We start from the raw sequence: 17,682 nt of genomic DNA, 5'->3' as shown, positions 1-17,682 counted from the left end.
ATGGGCGGGACTTGAGTGACAGCATGGACATCATGGGCCACGGTCACGCTGGGCGTGGCTTGTAGGGGGTTTCCAACGTTCGGGAGGCAGGGAATCTGTGCAGCGACAATTTTACTGGTAGGAACCTCCTGGTTACACCAGCCCACAGGGGATTATTCTGTCCGTCCGTACGTCGTGCATCCAAAAATGGGAGGGGTGGGGCTGGGTGGAGAGGGGAGGGTGGGGAGGGGCTGGGTGGGGAGGGTGGGAAGGGGAGGGGCTGGGTGGGGAGGGTGGGGCTGGGTGGGGAGGGGCTGGTCACCCCGTGGTGCCCTTATAAAACTCAACGTTTAACCTACTCACGCCGGCTTGTGCCCGCCCTCACAGTCGGGCATATTTGCGGAATACACCACGCCGCCGTTGACCGTGGCCATTGACCGAGCAACCCGACGTTCCTACCAGCTCCCTCCGCAGGAATGTGTTTAAAAGCGCCCCCCCCCCCCCCGAGTAATTGTCCAAATAAAAAGCAATTGCAACTTTCAGTCGATTGCTCGACTTGACTGATCATCCCCTCGACTCGTTTCCCCCACAGTAATGTCTACGACGCCGAGAGGTAAGGGAACACCCTTCCATCTGGTAGCAAGACTGCTGAAGTGCAAGATCAATGAGTTAGTCACGTGACAAAAATGATGCAAGAAGTAGCTCTTTATTGATATTTACCTGATATCACGTGACACGATATATGACACTGACCAGAGCCTATAGTGCGATATAATGTAATGCTATAATCCTCACACACAGCCTCGACAGTACTGCAGAATGCTATTCAAAATTTCTGCCCTCATGTCAAGCTACTGCTGGATCAAGGCCCCCCACCCCCCACGCTGTTAGTCATAGGGGTCGTTTTGACCACACTTCATCACATCGACCAGTGTGGGTTGGTGAAGATGGGGCGGGAGGCAGAACCGTTTGCTGTGACCAGCACTCAATCTCGGGTCGCCGCCGGTTTCGTCGTGGTAGTGCGCCAGCCGACGGCACGGCACCCACTATTCCCCGCAGAGTAAATGCAGGTCACGTTTCCTGTCCGTAGTGAGGACCTTTCTTAGAAGATGCGAGATAAATGGGCAAAAACTTCCGTGGGGGGCCAAACGTAGCAGGATCCAAATTGGGTTTTGTTTCACTTTTTTCAGCGCAACCCAGCAATAAAATGTCAGCTAGCACATCTAGAAGACTTGACTTTTGTTGTTGTTGTTTTACTTTGCAATGGAGAACTTTGTGACATGCCTGGAGTGAAATATTAAAGAATGTTAAACCGGGCAATGAATTGCTATTCAAAATGCGGGAAGGGTAGTGGCAGAAGTGGTTTGGGGAACTGGGGATGGTGTCAGAGACAGAGGTGCACCCTGGGAAGGGTGGGGGTGGCAATATCCCCCCACACCCCTCCGCCCCAAAAGGCCGTTGCGTATCATAGTCTAAGTACGGTCCAACATTTGTGATTAACAAAAAAAATCACAAAGAGCCATCGATACGATTTTTTGGATTGGAGAAAAAAATAGTTTTGGATATATTCCAAAGTATTCTGTCACATTACATCACTTCTGTGCTTTTCTTGCCAAAGGTGGTGTCACTTTGCCTCGGCTGACATAACGTCTGTGAGCACAAAGACACTTCAAATGATTAAATAATGGTAACGGATCCACATATCGAAATAAATACCGCGGAATTGTCCTGAAATCATGCAATGGTGGACCATTATTTTATTTCTCAGGATTGTACGATTCCACGTAAGTCTTGATTTATATTTAATTTTAAATGCATTTTATATTTGAATGCATTTCATTTTCCAGAAACAACAGACCGGCACTGCTGAGGAATCCCGAGTTTCAGCCGCTTGCGATTGTATCGTGAATTGCTTAAGAAACCAATATAAAAATAGTTTTCTTCATTTATTCAGATTTTTTTCCATTTTTGAGACTGGTACGTTGTGGACTGCCGCATCGACAAACGCTCGTCGCATGCAATGTGCCACCGCCTCGTTGCGTACAAGAAGCCAACCGAATGGAATTGGGGATAACGCGTAGGCTTTTTAGCAATTGGTAACTTAAATAAAAATGTTTAGTTTACTTGACAAACCTTAATAATTGGCTGTGCCAGGTTGGTGGCGGGTTTAACGACACATTTATATTTACGCGAACTAACCCAAACCCCCTGGCCCCCCCCCCCCCCCCCCCCAGAAATTATGTAGTTCAGGAGTTTTGGGTGACACCTTCTGGGTCGTTCTCCAACGCAAGGTTGATGTGCTGCTGTTCCGAATGGAAATTTGTCCCGTAACACGAGGTCAAATGGCACAATTTAATTAAGATTGGGAGATGAAGGAAAACTCGACGGCAAACAAAAAAGTAATTAAGACTAGGTTATGAATCGTACTGAAAAACAACAAAGATCCCCTGTATAGCCTTCACAGACTGTTGGGGCAAGTGCGGTAAGCGACCACCGATTTATGCTGAATACACTCCTTACCATCCACAACTTGGATTGAGAAAAAAAATCAAACTTGGCAATTCTGCTCTCGTTGCGAAGACTATTGAAGTTGAACGAATGGATTAACTCACCAGGACGCACGCATACATATGTTCGCCCGAGTTTTAACACGAGAACTGGCCCGTTCTCCTCTCACGAAGAAAAGCCAAGGTGTTTCCCTTCTCAACCAGTGAAGATATTGTGCGAATTTCTCCTCAGGCTAGCGTTGGTGGGAATCCACAATCTCCGCAGAAGGAGTCAGACCCTCCATCGGTCAATCGCCGTTGCCGACTTCCACACAGCGGTACGAGTTGGCCAACTCCCAATGGGAAGGTTATGCTTGCGAGCCGGGCACTCCGATCACAGCATCATCCCGCCAGATATTTTTTTCCCGAGTTTTACGAAACAAAAAAATTTCCGAGTGAAGAGGTGGCTCATAGATCAAAGGGCACCGAGCTGGCAGAGTTGAGGTCATGGTTTAAAATCCAGGTCGCCGGGTCAAGTGTAGCGAATTGATGGGCCTCAGCCCAAGCACCAACATAAAACCTCATTAAATTTGTTTCTGTATTTAATTTGGCTAAATTCCAGCTCTAAGAATTTAAATAAATATTGGTTTAAACAGCTATGTGTCGAACTCTACTCTCGCATGGAAATCGGGTGATGCCCACCCCCCACCACCGACTCACTGCAGTTAGCTCTGTGATATCCGCTTCCGTGCGCCGTTCTCTAACAACGAATCGTTGCGCCGCTCTGCGAGAGTTCAATCTTCATCAAATAACGTGGCGACGGCAGCGATGGTGGCGCAATCGGGGAAAACGTTGTGGGGGTATAAAGACAAAATGAAATCGAAAAGCAAAATGATAAAGAGCGCGGTCAATTAAACAAAAGGGACCGCATTACAATTATTATTGCACAAGCACTAATTTCACTCACCGTGTTTGCCATTGTCACCGCCTTAACACAAACTACTCGAAAACTGAGGCTACTGAATTAATTAATTCTCCATTGTAGGGCACTGGAGTGATGACAACGGTTGCGAGTTTATTCATTTGTGCTATAGCCACGAGTCCTGCAAATGAAATGTAAGTGTAAATGTCGTTCACTACAGCAAAGGGATCGCTCAACGTGACAAACACAAGGTGCCCATTGACTCCGTCCTCCCTCGCTCCCCTCAAAAAGAGTTTGACAAAACATCGACCTCTCAAGCGCCCGTCCAACAGCCGAGCGATCGGTTCCATGCAACTTCGTCCACACACAACAAATGAACCGCTTCCACGTGGATGTCTGCAACCGGTTGCGAGCAGTTGCACCACTGGTTGCTTGCGGGGGAGAGACAGACTCGGCTTTAGAGGCGTCGATCTGCTCAGAGATTTGTGGCGACGTATTCCGGGAACCACGATTGCGCGGGAGCGCGAGTTTGCGAGCTGCGCTTTATTTGTTATGACCCTGAATACGAGGTTCAATTTCCCCTCGTTGCACCAAATGCTTGCTCTGATGCGGGCAAAGCGGCAGGTGATTTAAGTCGCGCATATTGAAGGGTTACTTGGTTTACTACCGATCGCTCAGATGAGATGTAGCTTGAGAGAATGGATTTTATCGACATTTTAGCGATGTTTTAAAAAGTAGTCATTATGCTTCTCTTGTAGGATAGGGCTCGCGACGTCAATAACAAACATTGGCAGTGCAGCATCACGTGATCACGAGGGACAGCAATGGCTTAAGGAGGGCCTTGTCTATCCAGCAGTCGACGGACAACGGCTTAAGACGTTAACGATGATGGTTCAATGGTCCCAAACGTTGCTCCGGTTTAAAAAAAAAATACCACTAATTCAAAGGAACGAGGTGGGGTATTGTTTGTTTGTAGAGCAAATGCACCTCGAGACTAATTTCAAGCGCCACTTTGCAATATACTTAAATATATTTCTGTCGCTGCTATGTGAAGGCATGATATCCGTACTTATGAACTCCATTCAGAAATGCCTCGACCTGTGGAGTGAAGTCAACGTGATGCAGGTCCCGTCAAGTTAAGTCAGTTTTAAACATCAGCGTCCATCAGCGCAGGGATCGCTGCTGTCGGTGGAATGGTGAGCACGCTGGAACCAATCCAGAGGGTGCTAGTTCAATTCCATTTCCCAGCACCTCTGTCCACCGAGCAGTATAATTGGTTTACACCGTAGTTAGTCGGCCAGCGGGTGTTGGTTTTCCCACCTCTTCTAAGACATTTATCCAGCGTGACAGAATAGATCAAATATCCTCCATCAGAGGGGGGGGCGGGGCTCTCTAGAGCTTCCTCTAGCGGAGTGAAGGCCCTTGTGCCAGCAGCGGCGTGAACAAACAAAGTCACAATGTCAACCCTCATCATGGGCGCATCTGCTGTTGGGCGCGCGTGTCTCTAAATGAAGGACAGGAGGACGGAGTGGAGGGTGGCTTCCATCTCGCTGCCGTTGCACTGCACCTGCGATAGCTCCCAGAAACCCCTGCTGCGCTGCGCGATCGTGAGCGGCGCCGTCAGCAGGAATTCCAGGCACTGGCGGCACAGCTCGCCGAAGCAGTGCCGCTCGGCAAACGCGTAGACCGCCGGCAGCGACTCGGCGTGCAGGCAGCACGAGCGCACCACCGCGGTGAGATCGCGCTTCAAGTCCGGCAGCAGGAACTGATTGGACAGCGCCATGAGCTCGCCCAGGAGGCTGCCCGCCAGCGAGCCGCCCGGCTTCCCGCGCCGCTCGCCGCTCCCCGCAGGTCTCGGGTCGGCGCTTTCCACCGCCGCCGCCGCCGTCGCCCCTTCTTCCGCGAACGGCGTCACGCAGCCGGGCGAGTACACCGCCCGCAGCGCCCGGCACGCCGGCAGACAGCAGCCGTGCAGGTGGTGCATGAGCAGCGTGAAGGCGGCGTCCGACGCGTTGCGCACGGCGACGCACGACTGCTGCGCCTCCGAGTAGTGTCCCTGCAGCATGGCGCCGAACACCTCGGAGCGCGACACCAGCTGCTTGCGCTGCGCGGACACCTTGGCGCCGCAGTCCAGGACGAACCGCACGTCCGCGGCGCCGTCGGCCACGCAGCGCGCGTAGCCGCAGGACGAGGTTCCGTCCCACGGCGGCGCGCCCGACAGTTCGCTCCGAGCCGAGGCGGCTCCGCCTTCCGAGCACGGCGGCTCGCGCCACTTTCCCGACCTGAATTCTCCCGGCGGAGGATGAGGAGGATGAGGACGAGGAGAAGAGGGGGTGCCGCCCTTGCCCTCCAAGCTGCAGAATTCCAGCAGAGCCCCCGTGGCGCGAACCACGTAGCTGGGGTCCGGGGAGCGCAGCATGTGCGACACCAGCAGCTGTAGGCCGCACTGGTCCACCAGCAGCCTTCGCCGCAGTGGCTCATTCCTGCGCCGTCATAGTCGCGTCACGCGCAACACGCGTCAATAACAACGATGATGAGGGCGATAAAACTAAACCATTTTGTATTTTACCAGATAAGGCCCCACTGAGCCATGTAGCTCTTTTTCAGAAGCGACCTGGCCACCACAGGTGATAGCTCAACGAAGTGGCTTATCACGTGGACATTTATATCAGCCAACGCGTGTTTTTAAATGTGGAGAGAAAAACCGGAGGACCCGGAAGAAAATCCAGGCTTATCTGGAAGCGCATTGAATATGCACATGCACAATGATGATTTGAAGCTTTCGTGACTGCAGGAATCCATACTCTTTGGTTCTCTCGGTAAAGTCACGTAGGTAGAAAACAAAATAAATCACGACGTTTCGATCGCAACACAAGCGGTCGTCCTCAGGCGGAAAAATATAATCCAGCAGTTCAGCTGCTGCATTATATTTTTGTGTTGCGATCGAAACGTCGTGATTTATTTTATTTTATACCTACATGACTTTACCAAAAGAACCAAAGAGTATGCACAACAATAATAATAATACTCCCCTTGGGAGATGGGTTCCCAATAAACTTGCTATATTGCCACCGCATCACCACATTGCAGTCTCGTGGGCATGGGAGGCTCACAAATTCTGTGTGATTCACCAACCCTTGCCTCAATCAGGCTGGCTGGATCACAGACGTGCCAGCCGAGTGGTGAATGTCACCGGAGTGCCACGTCACGCTGTCCACAGGAAGGGCTGCCCACTAGCACTGTACCACAACAAGAGAGACTACACGTGTGGAACTGGGAGAGCACCAGGGGGTAGTGATGGCTGTGAGCGTTCATCGTTTACCGACACAGGTAGAGCAATGCGAGGGCGCAGGCAGCTTTGTCTCCCTGTCGGGTCGACAGCAGGAGGTGGTTCAGGGTTCCGGTTCCAAACCCCGACTCGGCTTGAACACGCAGACTCCGCAACATTCCCCATGCTGCCGATACACACACAGACACACGTGCAAAAACACGTGCAGGAAAGTATGTAAACACAATATACGCGCACACATGCGCACACACGAATGCACGTATAGGTATGCACGCGGAAAGGCATGTAGGCACGTGTGCATGCAGGCATGCACGTGCGAGCACAAACAACGCACACACACACCGATACAAATATATGCATACGTGCAACTAGCACATCGACGCACAAAGACAAAGATTCCCCGTATAGCCTTTAACAGAATGTTGGGGCAAGTGCTGTTAGCGAGCAGCACCTATGAAGGCTGGCACGGTACACGAGGGGGTGTGTGGCCAACACCACGCCCAGCCGCCTTTATCTCCCCAGTGGCGATGTTTACATATTGTACCAGGTACTCATTTGAGGCTAAGTCGACCTCGGGGAGGCCCAGGACCGGTTCAGATAATTGCCACTGGTGTTCACCATAAGCGGGAATCGGACTCGGGTCGCCGGGTTCATAGCGCAGCACGTTAACCGGTACACTACCACTCACCCCGCACATACAAGCACACACACAGATGCAAACACATTTGCACAGACTCAAGCACACATGAGCATACAAGCAGAGGCTTACACATATACACAGGGCAGTGTTTAAAAGAGCGACGTTCGGCCGCTCCATTCTAATACAGCAACCGCACGAGCAGATTTAACTTAAGTCTGCAATAACTGTTTCAAGTGCATTGCAGCAATCAATAACTGCTGCAGCAGGGTGTGGCCAAAGATGGGTGGTCATCATTGGCATGGGCAGAACACATGGCAGCACTAAATATAACTTATTTTTGCTGTGGCTGAAAATATCCTGCCGTAGGCTGCAGTCGTCTGCTTCAGACTGGTGCAATGTTGAAAGTTGAACTCGAAATATGTTTAAATTAAATAAATGCAAAAGCCAAAAAAAAATGACGAAATGTAAAAGAGTGCATGCGTGGCATGGGAGCAAATGCACCGGCGGTCCAGAGGCAGCGGTGGAAATTCCACATCCTACGTCGGAAAGGGGAGCCGCAATGGGCCGTGTCCCAGACATTTCAGACAACTTCACAGTTATAATTAAAAAATCCCATCAGGTAATTATACGCAGACCTCTACCCACATATTGAAATGTACGTGCAGCCGCCCGGCCTTCCACAAAGCGGTACTTGTTTTGTCGACCTTGAAGAAATTATTACAATGATCAGCCAAGTCGACCCTTAGCTGGGACAAAGATCCCCGTGGTTGCCTGAACAGGCGGTTGTGAAAAGTGTTGTTCGTACCGATGAGGGCGAGTATGGCGCATACATGGCTGGTGCGGCTTGCATCATGCCTGGGCCACCTTTATCTCCCCAATGCTGATGTTTACACACTGCACTAGCTACTCAAGTCGACCTGGGGGGTAGGCCCAGGACAGGTTTAGATATTTGTAGCCGATGTTGGTCGTGAGCGGGTGTCAAATCTAAAGGTCGCCGGAATCGTGGCACAGTGTGCCAACCACTACCAGGATACAAAGACAAATATCCCTCGTGTAGCTTAAATAGAATGTTGAGGCGAATGCTGTTAGCGAGCACCTATGAAGGCTGAAACGGCACACGAGGGGGTGGGTGGCCAGCATCACGCGCGACTGCCTTTGTCTCCCCAGTGGCGATGTTTACACACCGCACCAGGTACTCATTTGAGGCGAAGTCGACCCTAGAGGAGGCCCAGTACAGGTTCAAATAATCGTCATTGGTGTTGGCGGAATTGAACTCGGGTGGCCGGGTTCACAGCTCAGCACGCTAACCATTACACTACTGCGAGTGAGCGCCACACATACACATACAGAGTGCTTGAGTCCAAGTCAACAGGGCAACGATGTAATGCTGACGTGTGACCGCCTGGGCATGGCCATAACACGGGCGACAGTTTTCAAGCGGTGTCCCCCACGTATAGCGCTGATGTAAAACGCCCTCATGTGGTTAACAAAGCCGGCTGCGCTCAACAAGTTGTTTACTGTCATTTACCGGCATTTCCTCCCAACCGGAAACATCACACCGCCCTTACCCAATTCGCGGTTACTCGCTGTGGTCAGCTTCAAGTTCGCAGTCCTCTGCACGAGAGACTCGACACCTCCTCCGGCGCTCCCGTCACCCGCGGAAAGGTTGCCCCGCGCCCGTTCCGCCTCCCCGTCGGGGCACAGGCCGTGGCAGAGGCGCAGGTGCAGCGTGGAGATGCCGTGCGTGCGCACGAACGCCTCCAGGCAGTTGGGGTTGGCGGCGAGGCGCAGGAGGATGCGCGCGGCCCGGGGGCTCGGCCGCGTCGCGCCCAGCACGTAGTTGAGCAGACCGCGGAGAACGGCCGTCGTCACCAGGAAGCTCGGGTCCACGTACATGGAGAAGCGCGACAGCAGCCAGAGGATGGCGAAGTCGGGCCCCACCGCCTGCTGCGTTTCCGACCCGTGCCCCTGCTCCGGTTTGAACGCGGCGCCGCTAGGGCCCGCCGCGCCGCTCGTCGTTGTTTTGCCGGCGGCGGCGGCGGCGATAGAGTTTTTGTCAGTGGCGGCGGCGGTGGCGGCGATGGCGGCGGTGGCGGCGGTGGCGACGGTGGCGGCGGTGGCGGCGGTGGCGGCGGTGGCGGCGGTGGCGGCGGTGGCGGCGGTGGCGACGGTGGCGGCGGTGGCGGCGGCGGTGGTGGCAACGGCCGTCGTTGTTGTCGTCGCCGCTCCCTGGGCGGGGGCTTTACGAGGCGCTGGGGGGTCGTGTCGTCGAGCGTCGTTCTCTTTGCGTTTCGTGGCGGCGCTTCGGTTCGGCTCGCCGCTCGCGAGGTCGGAAGCACGCAGATCCGGTGAGGACGACGACGACGAACAAGCTTCCTTCTTGTGTTTGACGGATGTGGCTTCCGATCGGGCGTTCTGGCAGAACTTGAGGAGCCTGAAGTGCAGACGGGTGGAGGAGGCCTGCGGGGATTCCCGCTGGTCTTGAGGGTGGGTGAGCAGTCGTTTCCGTCGGCGCGCCGGCAGAGTTTGCTGCCGAGCTCCTCCCGTGTTCTCGACCTCCGAGCAACGACCCGCGTGAGCACCCGTCGCCGTGCGTCCATCGTCTTCGTCGTCCTCGTCGTCAAGTTTCGCTCGTTTGGCATCGGCGCACGCCCCGTCGACGTCGCCGCCGGAAGGGCGAGCCACCCGGGGGCTGCCGGGCTCCTCCACGGCCTCGGCGTCGGCCACGGAGGAGTGGAGCGCGACGAGGCTGCTGCACCGCGGCACCGCCTCCAGATCCTCCAGCTCCGTGTCTCCCGTGCTGCCGTCCGGACACCAACGCGGGGAGATGTCGCCCGGGCTCACGATGTAGCCCTGCGTGAGAAGCCATGACCTGTCGTCACAAAAGCACGAGTGAGAAAGCATGACGGACAAGCAGAATGTGTTACGGAATCGACTCCGAATGACGTCGAATCGATTACAAACGGAATCGGAAGTAGAAGGCCAATGCGGGAGGAGGGCGTGTGGCACAGTTTTGCGTCAGCTATCATAGAGTGCGGCGGTCGTGTCGCTACAGTTCTCCGCCGTGAATGTCTTTAAAAACAGCGACGATACGCCTCTCGAAATAAAATTAACGCTAAACCGCTCGCGCGTTCCGAGAATCAGCGGTCAACGGGACCCACATCCTGCAACTTGCAGGGGTCTCGGAACGGGAAAGGGTCAATGATGCTGCTTTGGCAAGTAGGACAAGTTAAATTGATTTAATCAGGTGAGAACTTAAAAGAGACCAGGATGACTCTCATTTGTGTCTTGGGTCACCAAAATGGCAACAGCAAAACAGAGAACAGCAATTACAAAAGCACTGTAGCACAAAGTGGGTTTCACTCAATTTATCCAAATTGCTCATCGGGCTTCAACTCATTAGGGCAGTGCACAGCATGGGAGACGTGGACACGTTTTCCTCTAATTAGGGCACATCGGTGAGCCACGCCTCGTTACAAACTGCCATGAATGGATAGTTACACGCAAAGAGCATAGCGGAGCCATGAGGCTCATAAAAGTTGCAGTAACCAAATGGTAATAATTTGTGTTCACACTGAATTATATTACGGTTTTACTTTTCACAATGTCAAATCGATAATTTCCCCTCCTGGCCTTTCATCCCACGAGTGGCGCTAATCCCTGCCAGTGGTCCTGAGCCCGTGATGGAAATTCCACATTTCCATGGTAGAAAAGAGTCTCTCAACAAGACAATCACTGCAGACCTCCCACAGTATGACTCGTGTTATGGATGTCAAACAGCTGATTGGCTGAGTTAATAACCAACAGGGATTTGAACTTTCAGCCTTCCAATTGTGTCAAGTGCTCTACCCACAGTGCCACCTGATCAGCTTTTAAGGCAGGGCTGGGGAACATACGGCCCACAGCTTAATTCTGAACAGCCCCGTGGCCACACGAAGAGCTAATGACTTTGAAACAGCCTTCAAAAAATAGATTTATTTGTCGTTCAAAGCATCTTAGATGCACTAATTAGGTACCAGACGGGAATGTATTTGACCTGGCAACACCGCATTCCTAATTTTAGTCCGTTCATCACCGCAGGGGCCTCTTGCAGTGACAGTATAAACTGATGTGTGTGTTCATGTGTGGTTGTTTGCCAAAGGTACAGTCTGTTCTACTACGAAGCGGTAGCTGCGTTCCTGAAGAACATCGCGTTATGGGAAAACTTGCATTATAATAAATAATATTTCACGTAGGGTAAAGCGCAGTCCGTAATAACACATGAGATGCGTACGCGGGCTGAACAAAGACGGAGGCGCATGGGTAGCATCTAGAAGCATCCAGCAGCATCCCGCCTTGTGTGATGCTACACTGAGGCAGTCGTACAAACGCTTGTTCCTACTCGCGCTGCAGCGGTAGTTCCGATCACTCAATCGCGTTATATCCAATTCGCATTACGAAAACACGCGGCGTTACAGAAGAACAGACTGTATCTGAAAGTCCTATTGAGGCCTCAGCAAGGAAGAGCTCCTCCACCTGTGTTTAAGGCGAGCAGTGAATACGCAGAAACAAAAAAAATCAGCAGTACCCCACCTCATGCTGAGGAAGCTCGAGGACTCCGCATTTGGTTCCATGTCCGGCTTGCGGTTGAACTCTGTCGGGAAGTCGTACGAGGCGGCGTACCTCTCGTCCTCAATGTCGGCAACGACAGCGGTCGCCTGGAACTTATCGGACGCGAGTGTCCACTCCTCCAGCCGCCTCACCAGGATGGGCACCAACCCGTACCCGAGCAGCACGTCCAGCGCGGACTCCTCGTAGAAAAAACCGAGGAAGGCCAAGATGATTCGGTCGTGGGACGCCTTGAAGTGGGAGTCCTTGAGCAGCGAGAAGAGCAGCTCGATGCCACCGCTCTCCACAACCTTCGCCCGGTTCACAGCCTCGCGGCAGCAGAGGCACAGAGCTCGGACGACGTCCAGCACTGCGCTACCAGCTGGAGCGCTGCTGCTGCTGTTGCTGATGGTGTTGCAGCTGTTGATGCGTCTGCTCATGGAACTGTTGGTGCTGGTGCAGCTGTTGCTGGTAGAGCTCTTACTGTTGCTGCTGCTTGTGGTGCTACTGGTGCACGTGCTGCTGCTGGTGCAGGTATTACTGTTGGTGCTGCTGCTGGTGCAGCTGCTGCTGTTGCTGATGTTGCTGCTGCTGTTGGTGGTGCTGTTGGTGGTGGTGCTGTTGGTGGTGGTGCTGCTGTTGGTGGTGGTGGTATGGTTGGTGGTGGTGCTGCTGGTGGTGGTGCTGCTGTTGCTGGTGGTGCTGCTGTTTGTGGTGCTGTTTGTGGTGCTGCTGCTGGTGCCGCCGCTGTTACCGCCGCCGCTGTTGCGCGCGCTTCTGATTTCGTCGACGAAGCAGCGTATCGCGCCGGCGCTGCCCAGGGTGGGCCGCACGATGGCCTGGGAGCACAGGCTGCTCAGCGTCTGCATGGCGTCGGCGCGCACCGCCGCGTCGCCGCCACAGACCAGCGCGACGAGCGCGGACGGCGCATCGACTCGCGACAGCACCTCGGCGCACTCCGTCGAGCACTGGCGGCTGAGCTCGGCCAGCGCCCGGGCGCTGGCCCCCACGACGCCCGAGCGGTCGCCCCTCTTCAGCAGCTGCGCCAGCGGCTCCACCACGCCCTGGCTCACCATGGCAGCGCGGTGAGACGGGGAGTCGGCCAGGTTCCTCACGGCACGGACGGCGCTCTGCAGGCACTCGTCGTCACGGCCGGACTCGAGCAGCGCTATGAGATGCGGCACCGTGCCTGCGCGCATTACAAAAATCGCAACACCACAGTGTCGCGTGTGCGGCCGTCGCGTGTCGGCCCTCATCGATTATCTTGCCCCCCACCCCCGTACAGTTCAGGGAAAAATGAGTCCGCGACGTTCGCAGCATCCGCAGTGGCTACAAAGAGTAAAACGACAGCCCGAGACGGCCCGAGGCAGCCCCGGAGCAATGAAGACTTGGCCCGATCAGTGGTTAACATGGCTTCACAACAGAAATCCTTTGCAGAGAAAAAAGACGAAGAACTTTTTAAGATTTTTAAAGTTAACAAGAAGCCATTCAATGTAAGTTGCTGTCCGTTTATAACTTTAAACTTCTTGGTAGGAAACGACATCTTGTCTTAAATTATAAACTGCATATTAATGTCCAGTGCAATGGACAAGCTGCCATTCGGAGTCCCCTCGGCGAATACAGCTGCCTCCGAGACGTTTTGTTACTTCATGGGTAAAATATAAATGGAAGTATTATATTTGTATTCTTTAATAACCTACTTACTTTGTCCGGTAACTTTTTTGTGCACGGTGTTAGCCGTAGTTTTATATTTGTTCACATAATCTGACCTTTTCACATATCTTCCCATGCCTCGAGTCGATGGGATTTGCACCGTTGTACTGTACACAGTTACGTGCTCAGGATGAAGAAATATGAAACAGCAATACAAATCTTTTGCGTATGAAAGAAACTAGAACGACCACATATCTACATATGAGCGGGTAACACTGGTTCGTGCCACACAGACAGGTTTTCTAACCAACTTACTGTTCTGCCATGCCTTGACCATGTTGCATCTCACTAGATTCAGGAGTTTCACGAACCTATTAGTCCCCCCGTCTCTGCAGTGCTGAATTGCAGGCATGCGCCAGCACTCCCAACTAACAGAAGACATCCTCATTATCAGTTGTACCCAATATGACTTGCTCCCCAAACATCACTGGAGGAATCAATGAGCCAAGTTTACGGGAACAGCGACCGTGGTGGTAGTAGCAGAGAACAGATAAGGCGAGAGAGTGACTTGAATGGGCGAGTGGTGGACAATCAATCCACCTGCTTTTACGTCGAATTCTTATCGCAGGCGGCTGTTTGGATTCCAACTCAGGAAGGTCGTAGCAGTGCCCGCTCAGGCGCCCTGGGGTCCGACCCGGCTGGCAAACTCCGAGAGCCTCTCTGCAGCGCTTACCAGCCTTGTGCAGAATCTCGCTGTTCTGCTTGTCCTGAGCAAGGTTGGCCAGCGCACGCGCTGCCCGATTCTGAATGCTCTCCACCGTCACCGACTTCAGCACCAACACTGCTCGGTGAGACACAGGCGGTTATGACAAACATCAAATTGTGTTAAACTGCGCACACACACGGATGGGATCTATGCTTCAGTTTTTGATGACTCGCCCATTACCAAATCACCCAGAATGCACCAAATCTCACCAGATCACAGGAGCCAAGCAGGGTTGAGCCTATGGCGGTGTTTATGTAGTATGTTCAACTTCTTTCGCACCATACGTAGCCAACATTGATAATCGGAGGTTTAAATGGATGAACACTGTGAACACTTAAGTACCATCATCATCCTTCTTAATCAAGTCCCATCCCCAATCATATGCCCTCCAGTCCCATCATCACTGAATCAACCACCATCACACCATCATACTTAGGCTTGAACAACACCATAACTCAATCCAGCCCCATCACCATCTGATGATAGCATCACTCGGCCAGAGACTATCACCACCATCACCCCTATCATACTCAATCCAACTTCATCCACCATCACTGAATACATCATCACACTCACTCCAGCCGCATCACCATCATACTCAATCCAACTTCATCCACCATCACTGAATACATCATCACACTCACTCCAGCCGCATCACCATCATACTCAATTCAACTTCATCCACCATCACTGAATACATCATCACACTCACTCCAGCCGCATCACCATCATACTCAATTCAACTTCATCCACCATCACTGAATACATCATCACACTCACTCCAGCCGCATCACCATCATACTCAATTCAACTTCATCCACCATCACTGAATACATCATCACACTCACTCCAGCCGCATCACCATCATACTCAATTCAACTTCATCCACCATCACTGAATACATCATCACACTCACTCCAGCCGCATCACCATCATACTCAATTCAACTTCATCCACCATCACTGAATACATCATCACACTCACTCCAGCAGCATCACCATCATACTCAATTCAACTTCATCCACCATCACTGAATACATCATCACACTCACTCCAGCCGCATCACCATCATACTCAATTCAACTTCATCCACCATCACTGAATACATCATCACACTCACTCCAGCCGCATCACCATCATACTCAATTCAACTTCATCCACCATCACTGAATACATCATCACACTCACTCCAGCCGCATCACCATCATACTCAATTCAACTTCATCCACCATCACTGAATACATCATTACACTCACTCCAGCCGCATCACCATCATACTCAATTCAACTTCATCCACCATCACTGAATACATCATCACACTCACTCCAGCCGCATCACCATCATACTCAATTCAACTTCATCCACCATCACTGAATACATCATCACACTCACTCCAGCTGCATCACCATCATACTCAATTCAACTTCATCCACCATCACTGAATACATCATCACACTCACTCCAGCCGCATCACCATCATACTCAATTCAACTTCATCCACCATCACTGAATACATCATCACACTCACTCCAGCCGCATCACCATCATACTCAATTCAACTTCATCCACCATCACTGAATACATCATCACACTCACTCCAGCCGCATCACCATCATACTCAATTCAACTTCATCCACCATCACTGAATACATCATCACACTCACTCCAGCCGCATCACCATCATACTCAATTCAACTTCATCCACCATCACTGAATACATCATCACACTCACTCCAGCCGCATCACCATCATACTCAATTCAACTTCATCCACCATCACTGAATACATCATCACACTCACTCCAGCCGCATCACCATCATACTCAATTCAACTTCATCCACCATCACTGAATACATCATCACACTCACTCCAGCCGCATCACCATCATACTCAATTCAACTTCATCCACCATCACTGAATACATCATCACACTCACTCCAGCCGCATCACCATCATACTCAATTCAACTTCATCCACCATCACTGAATACATCATCACACTCACTCCAGCCGCATCACCATCATACTCAATTCAACTTCATCCACCATCACTGAATACATCATCACACTCACTCCAGCCGCATCACCATCATACTCAATTCAACTTCATCCACCATCACTGAATACATCATCACACTCACTCCAGCCGCATCACCATCATACTCAATTCAACTTCATCCACCATCACTGAATACATCATCACACTCACTCCAGCCGCATCACCATCATACTCAATTCAACCCCATCATCATCACTCAAGCAACAGCAACTTACACTCACCAGCCCCATACAACTCACTCCATCCCCATCATACTCTATCCAACACCATCACACACACTGCAGCCCCATCACATCAATCACCATCACACTAATAACACTAAGTAACACCATTTTTGTTCCTGGGTAAATTTTTTTATTGTTTATGCCTAAAAAGTTTAGAAAATGGCTATTATTCCCCACAAACTTTGCTTTTGTGACCAGGACTTTACGTGAAGGAATGACACAAATGCTCATTGAAAATAGATAAATTAAAAACTATCACTGTCCTGGTCACAAAAGCAAAGTTTGTGGGGAATAATAGCCACTTTCTGCTGTACTTTTGAGGCATAAACAATTAGGAAATAACACTACCCAGGAAAAACATTGTTTTGTTACACAATGTAATCATCTTAACTCTTATATCATAACTGTTGTCATAACTCTTACATTATAACCCCTGACCCTGGCACACGTGACAACGCGGGCCCATAGCCCCCTCCCCCTTCCACCGCGCGCTCTGCCCCCCTCCTGCACGCCCACCCACGTGACGCGGTGTTTACCCCAGCCGCGTCACGTGTTCGGGGGTCGAGCAACCAATGGGCGCGCGCGACGTGCGAGTTCGTGCCACTCACCGATGGGGGGCAGCCCGCCCAGCCTGCGGATCTGCGCACCCACAACACACGCACACAACACACACAGCATGCCTGAGGGGGGCAAACTCCCACCACCACCATCACCACCACCCCCCCCCCCAAACGGAACACGAAATAAAAACACCACAAACGCTCGCAAATGATGCCCCCTTCGATCGTTGTACCTCCTTCCTCGCTTCGCTCTCTGTGCAGCAATTGGCGATAATGCTCAGCGAAATGTCAACTATCTTCACATTGGGCTTCTGTATCAGAGCCACGAGCGGCCTGAGGCCGCCGTGCAGGCGGAACTTCTCGATGCCGCCCCTCTCTTTGATGAATTTGGTGCGGATCGTGACGAGGGCATTGACCACGGCGGCCGTGCAGCCGCTATGGAGCTGCGCCACGCAAAACTTGAGGCCTGGCCCGTGAGTCCGACTGCTATCCGCCATGGCGGCAAGGGCGAGGCGAGG

The 17,682-nt window shown here is 52.1% G+C and overlaps 1 protein-coding gene across 1 annotated transcript; it reads right to left on the bottom strand.

Annotated features, from left to right (window-relative positions):
* Positions 1 to 666: 666 nt before the first annotated feature.
* Positions 667 to 17,682, bottom strand: ARMC5 (armadillo repeat containing 5). Its single transcript, XM_078612089.1, has 7 exons — positions 17,398 to 17,682; positions 17,213 to 17,243; positions 14,290 to 14,397; positions 11,889 to 13,092; positions 8,885 to 10,188; positions 6,710 to 6,842; positions 667 to 5,870 (listed from the first exon to the last, which is right to left on the bottom strand). The coding sequence occupies exons 1-7, from the start codon at positions 17,659 to 17,661 to the stop codon at positions 4,892 to 4,894; spliced, it is 4,023 nt and encodes a 1,340-aa protein (XP_078468215.1). The 5' UTR covers positions 17,662 to 17,682; the 3' UTR covers positions 667 to 4,891.

This window comes from Lampetra planeri, chromosome 37 (assembly GCF_965212315.1).
Source record: "Lampetra planeri chromosome 37, kcLamPlan1.2.h2, whole genome shotgun sequence".
Lineage (NCBI taxonomy): Eukaryota > Metazoa > Chordata > Hyperoartia > Petromyzontiformes > Petromyzontidae > Lampetra > Lampetra planeri.
Note: the sequence above shows the minus strand (reverse complement) of the source record. Positions and strands in the feature narration are given on the sequence as shown.